Here is a 12,014-nt window from a genome sequence, read left to right as displayed (position 1 = left end):
TGCCTCATCCATTGCCACTTATCTCTTCTGCTTTAAGCAGCCCAACCCAGTTACCAGTTGTACCACCAGGCGCTTCTTGACAGCTGACTATTCAAAGTCTCCCTATATTTATCTCATGACTTTGTAATGCTGTTACTGTGTGATTTCTCCTCCACACCCCAAATTTCTTTTTTGGAGGGGGTTATGCTGTTATGCTAGTACTGGAGCTTTAACTCAAAATGCTGTACTCTCTCTGCCTTTTCACCCACCGCTAGTGTTCTATCACTTGAGCCAGGCTTCCAGTTCCAGCTGTGTGGTGATTAACTGGAGATAATAATTGGATGTATTTTTCTCTTTGGTAAATGATATATCCTCAGACAATGCAAGAATTTAAAAAATAAACAACTTACAAATGTTTAAATCTGTAAAATACTCTGTGATGATGATGATGATGATGATGATGATGATGAATATTAGTATTAACACTAGTGGTGGTGCTAGGGTCTGATCTCAGGGCCTCATTCTCACTAGGCTGACAATGTACCACTTGATCCATGCCTCCAGACCTGCTTTTTTTTGGCAGTCCTGGGCTTGAGTTCAGGGCCTGAGCACTGTCCTTGGGCTTTCTCAAGGCTAGAGCTCTACCACTTGAGCCTCAGCACCCCTTCCGGCTTTTTTCTATGTATGTGGTACCAAGCAATTGAACCCAGGTCTTCGTGCATGCTAGGCAAGCACTTTAACCACTAGGCCAAACTCCCAGCCCAGACCTGCTTTTTTGCTAGTTGTTTTAGCAAACTTTTCTAACTGGACCAGGCTCCAGCAGAGGTCCTCTGTATCTCAGCCTCCTGACTAAAGATTACGGGCATGAGTCACCAGTGACTAGCTGTCTCAGTTCTTTGTAAGTTGCTTGTGTACTCTTGGAATTTTCTCGTGTGTATGTTCATCCATTTTCTCTGACTTTGAAACCTCCTAGGAAAATGCTTACATGCGTTTATATCTCTATTCCATCTCTGTGATTTGCAGGGCGGCTTGGGCAGGTCATCTTGCTCTGAGTCAATTTCCTCGTGTGTGAAAGGAGATGATGACAGCCCCTTACAGCATTAGTCATCAGAATTTTAGACATAATATACTCTGAAGATGCTCAGCCATGGTGCTTAGAACCAAGTCAGAAATTCTTTCCCGGATTGCTGGCGAGGCGATGCCCCCTGTCAGCTTACTTAACTCCTCCAGCAGATTTCTCTAGCCTTTCCTTGCTAGGAAGATAAAAACCCTGCCTGGGGTTTTCTGCCACAGAAAACGCATACAAGTTGGGTGCTAGCTGCTCACGCCTGTAATTGTAGCCACTCAAGAAGTTGAGTGAGATCTGATGGTCACAGTTCAAAGACATCCTGGGGAAGGAACGTCTGTGAGACTCCTATTTCCAGTTAACCAACAGAAAGCCAACACTGGAGGCATGCAAGGCTCAAGTGGTAGAACACTAATTGTGAGCAAAATATATATTTTTTAACATCCTATTGTTTTGCCCTGTTGTTTTCATTTTTGAGCAGACATTGTCCTCCTACCTCTTCTCTGTCCATTTTCTTCCTTTATGATCTGTATTTAATGCGTGGAAGATGTCAGCCCCACTTGACAATCTTAGCTCTCTAGTTGTAAAGCTGAAAACTGATACCTAGAGCATAACAGCTAATGGTTCTTCGGGGGCAAGCTGCTGAAATCCTGCGCATGGGGGGAAGTGCTTTCCCAGTCAAATGAAGGCTCTGTCCCTGTCTTCTTTGGGGCCCATGCTTTACTGAAATGCAACTCCCCTCAGTATTCATATGTCCTAGCTCCTGGAGGGGTGAGGGTTGGAGATCTGCCACTGGAGGAACTGACCATGAGCTGCTTCTTTGCTCACCAGGAAAAGAAACCAAAGGCAATTTTCATCGAACCGTCACCACTGGTGGATTTTTTATTCCAGCCTCAAAAAAGCACTCAAACAACCCTGGCAGCTCCTGTGACCTCAGCAAGCAGGAGGGCGAGTGGGGTCCAGAGGGGATGCCGGCAGGGGCAGAGGGAGGCTTTGATGTGAGCAGTGACAGGAACCAACCCCAGGGCAGTCAGGTTCGGCCTCCACCCGAGCAGCTGAAGGTGTTCCGACCGATCGAGGACCCCGAGAGCGAGCAGACAGCGCCAAAGATGCTTGGCATGTTCTACACCTCCAACGACAGCCCCAGCAAATCTGTCTTCAGCAGCAGCCTTTTCCAGATGGAGCCCTCACCCCGTCACCAGCGCAAGGCACTAAACATCTCTGAGCCCTTCGCTGTGTCCGTGCCACTCCGTGTGTCCGCTGTCATCAGCACCAACAGCACCCCGTGCCGAACACCCCCCAAGGAGCTTCAGTCTCTGTCCAGCCTGGAAGAGTTCTCTTTCCAGGGCTCAGAGAGTGGAGGGTGGTCAGAAGAGGAGAAGCCCCAGGGTGCTGAGACTTCCACAGGTAAAACATGGCAGAGATGGTAGATGGTCTCTTTCCCTTGCAAGACAGCAAAGCCACACTTGACCATGGCTTGGTGGTTATAGTTGTTTGGTTTTTGTTTGGTTTTGTGTCACTACTGGGGCTTGAACTCAGGACCTGGGTACTATCCCTTAGCTTTTGCCAATCAAGGCTAGTATCCCTACCACTTGAGCTACGTCTCCTTTTCCAGCTTTTGGTGGTTAATTGCGAAGAAGAATCCCACAGAATTTTCCTGCCTGAACAGGTTTCAAACCCAGATCTTTAGATCTCAGCCTCCTGAGTAGCTGGGATTACAGGTGTGACCCTCAGTGCCATTGGAACTTGTTAAAATAGGGTTTGTAGACATTGTGATAATGTGAATAGGATTGAGGGCTTTAGAACCAGGTCATTAGCAGGTACTTTTTAGGATTTGAATACTGGCTGTGTGTCCTAAGGAGCTTACCTGGGATGGCAGTCATGAAAGTAAGTCATTATATGCTACTGAGAAGCTCAGAAAATGGGAGGAAGGAGAGATTGTCTAAGCACCAAATTATGATAGCCTGAGTATGTATGAAATGAAAGACTAGAGGAAAGCAGAGTTTCTCCGTTTGGCACTACTGGCAATGGGAGCTGGGTGGTTCTTTGTTGGAGGAAGGTTGGCACCCAGTCTGTTGAGAAATTTTTAGTTGCATCCTTGCTAGAAGCCAACGCACTAAAGCACTCAACTCTCCCCAAAATGAGGCAACAAAAGTGTCTCCAGACATTGTCAATATCCCCTGAGGGGGAGAGAGGAGTTATGAGTAAAATGTCTCCTCGTTGAGAACAAAAGTGGAGGAATAATTTCCAGAACCTTCTCATCTCTGGCAGTCTGTGAGCCTGGGGCATTAGGCTGGACTCTGACAGAAACAGAGGAAAGAATGTGAGGGGCAGCGAGGTAGGCCTTCCCTTCTCCCCTGTGCAGCAGGGAGAGGAGGCTGCAAACAGCCTCCCTTATGGGAACTCTTGGTACTCACCACTGCCATTTTCACTGCAGCTCTGGTCACCAAGAAGGCAGCTCCTGAGGCCAGCAGGCCATCTGAATCCCCGCGGACAGTGGAATGTAGCCAGGGCCTTTCCCAGGAGCCAGGTGCCCCGCTGGAGAAAAATACTTCCAAATCCTCCCTGAGTGCTCAACAACATTCAAGGGAATTAGAGAAGAAGTTGGAGAAGGAGGTGGAGGAGGGCCCACCAGATGGCGAAGGCGGGCTCAGCCCGGCCCCTGACTGTTCCAGGCCCAGAGCTGAAGCCATGTTTCTCCAAGAGACGGTAAGGTGGACCCACTGTTTCTCCAGTCACAGGAAGACCTCTTTGTTTTCAAAGGTTGATGATACAATGGAAAGTAGATTTTAAAAAGAATTCTGCAAAGAATTGATTCTGAAGCTGAGAGTTAGTGGCTCTCAGGAGGTTGAGAGCTGAAGAGCAAGGCTCAAAGCCAGCTCAAGGCACAAAAGCCATGAAACTGTTATCTCCAGTTAACCAGCAGAAAGCCGGAAGTAGCCAGGATACCAGTAGCTTCACGCCTATAGTCCTAGTTACTCAGAAGGCTGAGATCTGAAAATTGAGGTTCAAAGTCAGGCTGGGTAGGAAAGTCCATGAGACTCTTATCGTCAGTTAACCACCAAAAGGGCTGGAAGTAGAGCTGTGGCTTAAGTGCTAGAGCCCTAGCCTTGAACAAACAAACAAAAAACCAAGAGCTCAGGGCCTTGTTCAAGCCCCAGTAGCAACACACCACACACACACACACTCTCAAAAAGAGATGTGGAATAGGCCTCTTTTACTCAAGCGTGTTATTGTTTCTTTCTCTGTGGATTTCTCAGAGGTCATCCAGGGATGGGAAGAACCATTCAGCTCAAGTTCCCAAGGACAGACACAACTTTTAAGTCTTTCTGGCCTGGGGTCACCATAAACCAATGTTATGTTCTTGTTATGTAATAACAGTAAGTCCCAGAAACAGTCCACAACTGTGTGTGGATTCTAATCCCGGATGGGATCGTTCACCAGTTCTCTTCTCTCAGATGTCCTGGATGATGGGCAGTGGGAGGCGCTTATTTCAGAAGTCTAACAGGTGGCAGGATCCATCTCTTCTCCTGTGGCTTCTGGAGAAATTAAAATGGGATGCTTTTTTATTATTATTTTGTTGTACAAGGGTTTGAAATCAGGGCCTTGCGAGTGGTTTCCTACCACCCGGACCACGCCTCCAGACCTGTGGTGCTGTTGCTCATTTTCAGGATAAGATCTCATGTAACGTTTCTGCCCAGGCTGGCCTCAACACTATCTTTTCCATCTCATAGCTAGGATCACAGGCACAAGTTACTGGTACCAGGCCTCATCAACCCATTCAAGCAGTGGAATTTTATGAGATGTACTTACATAAGAAAATGTGATGGGCCAGGAGTTTGGCCTAGTGGTAGAGTGCTTGCCTAGCATGTACGAAGACCTGGGTTCGATTCCTCAGTACCACATACATAGAAAAAAGCTGGAATTGGTGCTGTGGCTCAAGTGGTAGAGCTCTAGCCTTGAGAAAGTCCAAGGACAGTGCTCAGGCTCTGAGCTCAAGCCCAGGACCGGTAAAAAAAAAATTTTTTTAAAAGAAAGAAAAGAAACTGTGAGGTAGTGTCCTGGTGTCCACTGATTGGGCCTTCCTTCACTTTCTTCATCAGTCTACTGTTCCAGAGCAACAGGCCATCCTGTAATAGCTAGAGGCATGCGTGCCTCGAGAGAGGGCAGCTTTGCTCTCATTGCCTTCCCAGCCTTTATATGTACTGTCACAGTTATAAGGAAGAGTGTGTCACCAGGGTCAGAGAGGGTTTCTCTGAAGAATAGCTAAGAGGTTGAGAAACTGCCTTGACAAAGGGGTAGAGGATGTGACAGGAAAGAAAGGCAGAAAGAACAAGATGTGCTATGAACCTAAGGTTGGGAAAAGAGAGCCTGAAACACTTGAAGAGTGGGAGCGGAGATGAACTTCGAACCAATGGAAAACATTCTGAGCATGTCATGTTCAGAATTCTGTCCTGAAAGGGCCATTCTTCCAGGAGGTGAATGGCTTAGAGAGGGTAAGAGACAAGCAAGAGATGCCATTTAGGATGTTAGGATGTGGCAAACCAGGTGAGAAAAGATGGTGGCTTAGCCCAGGCTGTGGAGATAGAGGTGGAAGGATTTGAAAATGAGTTTCTCGATGTCTTTCTAGGATGAAGATGATCTGGCTAATGTCCTGATCTGGCCAGAGATTCAACAGGAGCTGAAAATCATCGAATCTGAGGAAGAGCTCTCTACCTTGGCACCACCTGCTCAGAAGATCAACCCCAATCAGCCAGTTCTTGAATCCAATCCAGAGCCCTTTCCTTCTTCAGGGATCTCATATTGTGGCTCCACCCCTCCTCAGGCCTGGACTAAGGACTCCACCTCTCAGAACACACAGGGGGCTGCCGCAGCAGCCAAAAGAGAGAAGCTGGAGCCAACCACCTGTCTCCCTAAAGCCTCGCCTGAACAGGCCTCAAGTCCAGATCGTGGAAGTCTGGCTCCTCTGGCAATAGTTCCATTCGAGAAGTCATCTTCACCCCCAAGGATGAAGGCGGAAAGTCCTAAGAATGTCTCTCCTCCACTCCCTCCTGCTGCTCCCCCTCCAACACCTCTGGAGGAGCCTCCTGGAGGCCTGCTGTCAAAGGGCGGCCCTGAGAGTGAAGATCCCACTTCGATTTTGAGGATCCATTCCTGTAAGTCCAAAGACACCCCTCACCCCTGTCAGAAAGACGAAGCCGCTCCAAGACAAAATGAAAAGCCGGACTCAAACAATGTTGCTCCCAAGGAAAAAGGCTCTGGTTTCCCCAGCTCAACAAAAGAGCTTGAGATCTCACCACAAGGAAAGGGGGACGGAGCCCATTCAGTACGAGAGCCTTCAGACTGTGACGAAGACGACACTGTAACAGACATGGCTCAGCATGGCCTGGAGATGGTGGAGCCCTGGGAGGAGCCTCAGTGGGTAACCAGTCCCCTTCACTCTCCCACCCTCAAAGAAGTGCATGAGTCCCAGCCCCAAGGCCCCCAGAGCCATCGATTGGAAAGGAGGCTCTGCCATAGGCCCAGCCTACGCCAGAGCCATTCTCTGGATAGCAAGACCATTGTTAAGTGCCACTGGACTCTTGATGACGTCTCCTTCTCGAGCAGCTGTGCCAGTCTGGACTCTGAGAAGAATTCTGACTCTCAGCAGCCCCTGCCAACCAGGAGAGAGATGATGGGATGGGATAAGAGGGCCCTGAAGTCCTTTAGAGAGTTCTCTAGCCCAAGAGGGGAAGAAGGACTTCCCAGCACAAAGGGAGCAGACAATGGACAACTCAAACCAGCAGACAGCAGCCCCATCAGCTTAGGGGAGAGAAAAGGTCAGGGGCAGCCACGGAGGCACAGCAACTCCCACATGAAGCAAGGTGATGTCCCTGAAGCAGAACCCAATGAGGAAAGTTCCCCTGGTATTCAGGACCACATTTTACTTGAAGAGCAACCCCCAAAGTTACAGCTGAAGAGTGCTGAGGGTGGACCTTCGAAAGGGAAAAACAGACCTTCTTCTCTCAACTTGGACTCTGCCGTTCCCATCGCTGACCTCTTCCGGCTTGAGAACGGGGCCTCTTTTAGTTCACCCAGAATGCAGCTCTCCGAGCCAGGAGACCGCCGGGTCCCCTGGATGACTTCATCTCCATGTAAAGCAGACTCCTGGAAGGTTTATCCTCAAGATACCCAGGATCCGGAGGTGTTTCCTCACACCCTCTCCGGTCGCCGTAACTCAGCTCCTGTGAGTGTGTCAGCCGTGAGAACTTCCTTCATGGTGAAGATGTGTCAGGCCAAGGCAGTTCCAGTTATCCCACCCAAGATTCAGTACACAGAGATCCCACAGCCCCTGCCTTCTCAGAACACCGTGGAGAGCGGGGCTCAACCTCTGGAGAAAAGCCAAGAAGAACCTAGTTCACCCGGTGGAACCACTCAGAAACCAGCCAAAGATGAATCTCCCTCCTCCCTGGAAAGCCCAAAGGAAGAGAAATCAAAGCAAGATACCGGAACTGTTAAGGCCTCATTGATAGATGCCACTGCCTCCTGTCTGTGCGAAGGACCCAGTCTCTCACCAGAACCAGGCTTGTCTAACCTGGTTGCCACCCAGGATGCAACAGTGCAATGCAGAAAGCGTTTGTCAGACACAGAGCCATCTGGGGACAACCCTCATTCCTCAAAAATAGAGCGGTCCTCTGGAGGTCCTAAGTCTTTCCACAGGCCAAGGTCTGGAAGACCTCAGAGCTTAATCTTATTCAGTCCTCCTTTCCCCATCATGGACCATCTGCCCCCCTCATCCTCAGTGACAGATTCTAAGGTCCTGCTGTCCCCTATCAGGAGTCCCACCCAGACAGTTTCTCCGGGCCTTCTCTGTGGAGAGCTGGCAGAAAACACATGGGTCACACCAGAAGGGGTTACCCTTAGAAATAAGATGACCATCCCTAAGAACGGCCAGAGACTGGAGACATCAACCAGCTGTTTTTATCAGCCGCAGAGAAGATCAGTGATTCTGGATGGAGGAAGTGGGAGGCAAATAGAATGAGATCAGTTCACCTGCTGGTGTCTGCAAAAGAATGTCATGATCCATCTGGAAGCTATTTACAGGGCCATCTTGCCATCTCCCAGGCACAGGTTATCTAAGTGTGGGCAGATTTTGACCTCTGACTTTTCTTTTCTTCAGACGTTGACTGTTCACTAATGATCCCATCTTCTAGAAGAGTGGCCAAAGGAAAGACCAAAAGGTGAAATTGAGATGAGGTCATATGAGCAAGAAGGAAAGGTTAGGTAAGGGAAGAGGATGGAATGTTTGCTGCCATTGAAATCGGGGTGAGTTGTATTTGTCCCCACTGTTATCTGTTAACAGCTGAGAGCTGGCTGTGAGAATATCCTTTGAAAGAAAAATTCATTGCTTGTCAAGACATGTTGCTGTTGAGATTTGAAGGCTTCTTCTCCATGCTTCGTAGCACTCTTTAAAGCCTATGTTTATATCCATTTACTAATAAGCTTTGTTAAAAGCAAAATGGGGTGCACTTTGATACCTAAGTTGATATATGTTACCACCTGTTGTTTCCCTGGAATCTCTGTGGGCCTGTCCAAGATGACTGCACACTGGCATGGAGAAGCAGAACTGTACTCAAGCAAACAATGAGACTGGCACCATCATGAAGACTTTCTGGCTGTGGCTTTCACTCACTTGGAACTGCTCCTGCCGCTCTCCTCCGTTCATCAGCTTGGTAACCAAGAACAATGCAGGCAGAGCTGGCGATTGCTATTGAATCTTCTTTGTGGCTATCCATCAGCTTTCTTAACACCAGAATCTTTTCTTAAGCACATCGGTCATTGATCACTGAGAAAAGTCTTACACACAGGCACAATTACATGCAGACCTGATGTTGCTGATGCATTAGCCAGAACCAGGTCTAGTTCAGTTCGTCTTTCTCTGCTAGGCTGAGCAAAACAGAAAGGACACAGGGAGGATCAAGCCCTCACAGCCATGCTCTGAAGCTTCTGTCCTTGATAATGAATCCCACTGCTCCGTGGGGCCCTTCCCCCTCTTTCTCCATTTGCTCAAGAGCAGATGTGAGGCACCTCTCCCCTTCCATCACTCCCCTTACTCACCACCCACCCCAGACATTCAAGCTGGCTCTCTTCCCTTGGATACCAGCAGACACAATAAACCAACGTGATTTTCTTGGAGTTACTTAGAATTTTCAGTGATTCTTTTTGGATGGAGAAAGGAAGGAAGACTAGCATAACTACTGGAAGATTTTTGATGCTCTCCAAAAGGCTTTATGAGGCCCCTCTTGTCAGGTTCAAGCCTGGCTGGACCTAATAGAAAATGACCAAAGGTCAGTTCTTGCAGAAAGTTCTCTAAGAGCCTAGCAGTACCTCTAGGCAGATCTCACAACTAAGGCCAGTCCTGGGCTGAGTGGAATATGAGCTGAGGTTACTTCCCTCCATAAGAAATTGCACACACACACACACACACACACACACACACGCACTATTTGATAAGTCCTAGTTTTGTTATCTTGTCCTGTGCCTTTTAAGCAGTATCTGTGGCTTATCTGTGATAAGTCAGCTAATGAGTTCTGTCTTCAGAGAGCACAGAGATGAGACAGGGTTTTTAATAGGCCTCTGATTAGTGTTTTTGCTTTCTCATTGGGTGATCTGTCAAGATACTGGACCAACAGCCAATGAGACACCAACCCCTAAGAAAAGTCTTAGAACATACTGCTTCCTCCCCCTCCCCCAGGCAAGCAAGTGAAGAAATAACTGTGGTGAGACATGAGAAAGACCATGTTCAGATTTGAAGAGCACATTCTTGCCTTATCACAAACTGTGGTAGATTAAGTTTTGTGTCAGTCTCAGTGCAGTGTGGTGCCTATGCTTTGATAAGGCTCCTGTTCCAGTTAGAATGCAAGAGGGCAAGAACTATACTGCACTTCCCCATCAGAACTGAGCTAAGTACTTTGTGACCATTGAAAGTTTTGTTTGTAATACATATAGAATATATTTCTTTTGGCTGGGGTAGACTGAGAAGCTTTATGTACATATTAACAAGGGTCTCCAGTTCTGAGGATTGAGGCACTTCTGTGTATTTATAAAATGACTTCCATGTTCCTGATTTAGACAGACACTTCTCACTTACGGAATCACCTTTAGGCATGTGGCATTGTTGATGAACATGCGACACACTGACAGCTGTCTGGAGATATTCCCTACCCCAAGCTTTTCTAAGCCAGTTCCACTCCAGAAGGGCTGGGGAATGACTTGCCTCGCAAGCACCTTCTACTGCTCACCTGTAGTCTTCCCTTAAAATTATTTTGTATTTTTAAATTTTCAAATGGTTGTACAAGAGATGGAGGTTACAACTTCACTGATCCTCTTCTGACCATCTCATAGTTGAGGGTCACATTGTGGGCTAGGCTCGGATGAAATTCTAGCCCATGAACAATTGTTCCCCCAAATATGCTGAGATTACTCCTCCAGTCACCACCTGGGATTCTGAAAACTGGACACCTCCCTCCTAGAAAACAATGGCCGAATGGAGTAAGACTGAACTTGCATCCAGAGAAGGGGTAGAACAAGGCTGTTTCCAGGAGGCTGTCATGCCCTAGAGAGGGCTTTTGCAATTCTTCAACAGCCCTCCAAGTGAAGTCACCAATTAAGTACTGAAATTGAAGTGAAATATATACATGTACCAATATTTTCTTTTTATTGAACTGCACCAGATGGAGGATATTTTTAGTTCTCATTCTCTGCCTCACTTGAAATATGAAATGACTTGACCAAGGATCTCCAGTAAGACATTGTTATTAACCTAATCTGAGCTCTGTTTTAAATATTACCCATCAAAATCCTAGATTCTGAGGGACACTGAAAAGTAGCATCACTCTCAAGAAATACTAAGAGCTTAGTGGTATTGTACTTATGGACCTTAACGTACCAAAATTTTTGAGGGGTCTAAAGCGAAAGGGTGAGAAATGGAGCAAGTGAAGCAGCCTGGAAACAACGAATGGGCAAGGTTGAGAATTATTGGTTACCAAATGACAAGCAAGGCTGGGAAGGTACAGCTAAATAAGCATCTTTCCGTAGTATTACTAGTATTTCATTGACCTTCTGCTTGCAAATCCACTAGATGAGTCACTCCAGTGTTGACCACTTGGTTTGATTTTAGAAATTGGGAGTTCTAAGCAACCAAGACCAAGCAGTTCTGGGGTTTTGCACAGTCTTGACTGGTTTGGCTGTGACATCCTGTTAGGTCTCTACAAATGGGCCGGATGAGATCAGCATCCCACACTCCTAGAGAAAGGATTTTTAGAGACACTGATCATCACCAAGTGAGTTAATTCTGCTGCAAATGAAGTCACAGGTTCAAAACAATTGTTCATCTCCTGTAGAATGTTCATCACGTTGTTGTATTCACTGAAATTGGGCAGGTCAATCATTTGTCTACCATGTCCTAGAGAACATAAGACGCATTGGTTTAGGATTGGGGAGGAAGTAGGTCCAGGTCCAGCAGAACTGGTTAGCACCACATTCCGTCATGGTTGGTCCTGTGTGATGACATGAATCTTTAGGGTATATTTTTGGCACATCAAGAACGTCTAAAAAGTAGAAAGGTCAGCCTAAAATGTAGAATAACAATGTGTCCTCCTTTGCCAATACCTTTCTTAGCAAAAGGGCCAGGAAGCGGGATGAGACTTTTCCAGGATGAATGAGGGGTGACTGAGATCAGCACCAGTACAGATAGTATTTATTTAGGGGTCACACAGATTGACTGGTACATAGCAGATCCCTTAGTAACCCTGAGATACCTGAGCAACACAGGGCTTACATCTCTGTGCTAAGAGGACATAGCTACTACAAGAACTTCATGATGTCTGTAGCAGTGGATTTACTGGAAGAACCACAATGCATAAACTAATGCCATGTACTTTCTGGCTTATGACTGCAAAGTAAAGCACTTTTTCAAAGGAGTCTGTTA

General features: G+C 47.1%; 1 protein-coding gene across 1 annotated transcript in view; it reads left to right on the top strand.

Moving 5' to 3' along the window:
• The window catches only part of Arhgap31 (Rho GTPase activating protein 31), a 108,513-nt gene extending 99,602 nt beyond the window's left edge, over positions 1 to 8,911 (top strand). The window contains exons 10-12 of the mRNA XM_090345903.1: positions 1,877 to 2,452; positions 3,483 to 3,754; positions 5,676 to 8,911. Coding sequence (XP_090202029.1) covers positions 1,877 to 2,452; positions 3,483 to 3,754; positions 5,676 to 8,066 — 3,239 coding nt within the window. The 3' untranslated portion in view covers positions 8,067 to 8,911. The remainder of the gene's footprint in view (positions 1 to 1,876; positions 2,453 to 3,482; positions 3,755 to 5,675) is intronic.
• Positions 8,912 to 12,014: the final 3,103 nt, after the last annotated feature.

The sequence above is a fragment of the Megascapheus bottae genome, chromosome 1 (assembly GCF_031878675.1).
Source record: "Megascapheus bottae isolate mThoBot1 chromosome 1, mThoBot2.hap1, whole genome shotgun sequence".
In the NCBI taxonomy this organism is placed as follows: domain Eukaryota; kingdom Metazoa; phylum Chordata; class Mammalia; order Rodentia; family Geomyidae; genus Megascapheus; species Megascapheus bottae.
This window is presented reverse-complemented; position numbering and strand designations above follow the sequence as displayed.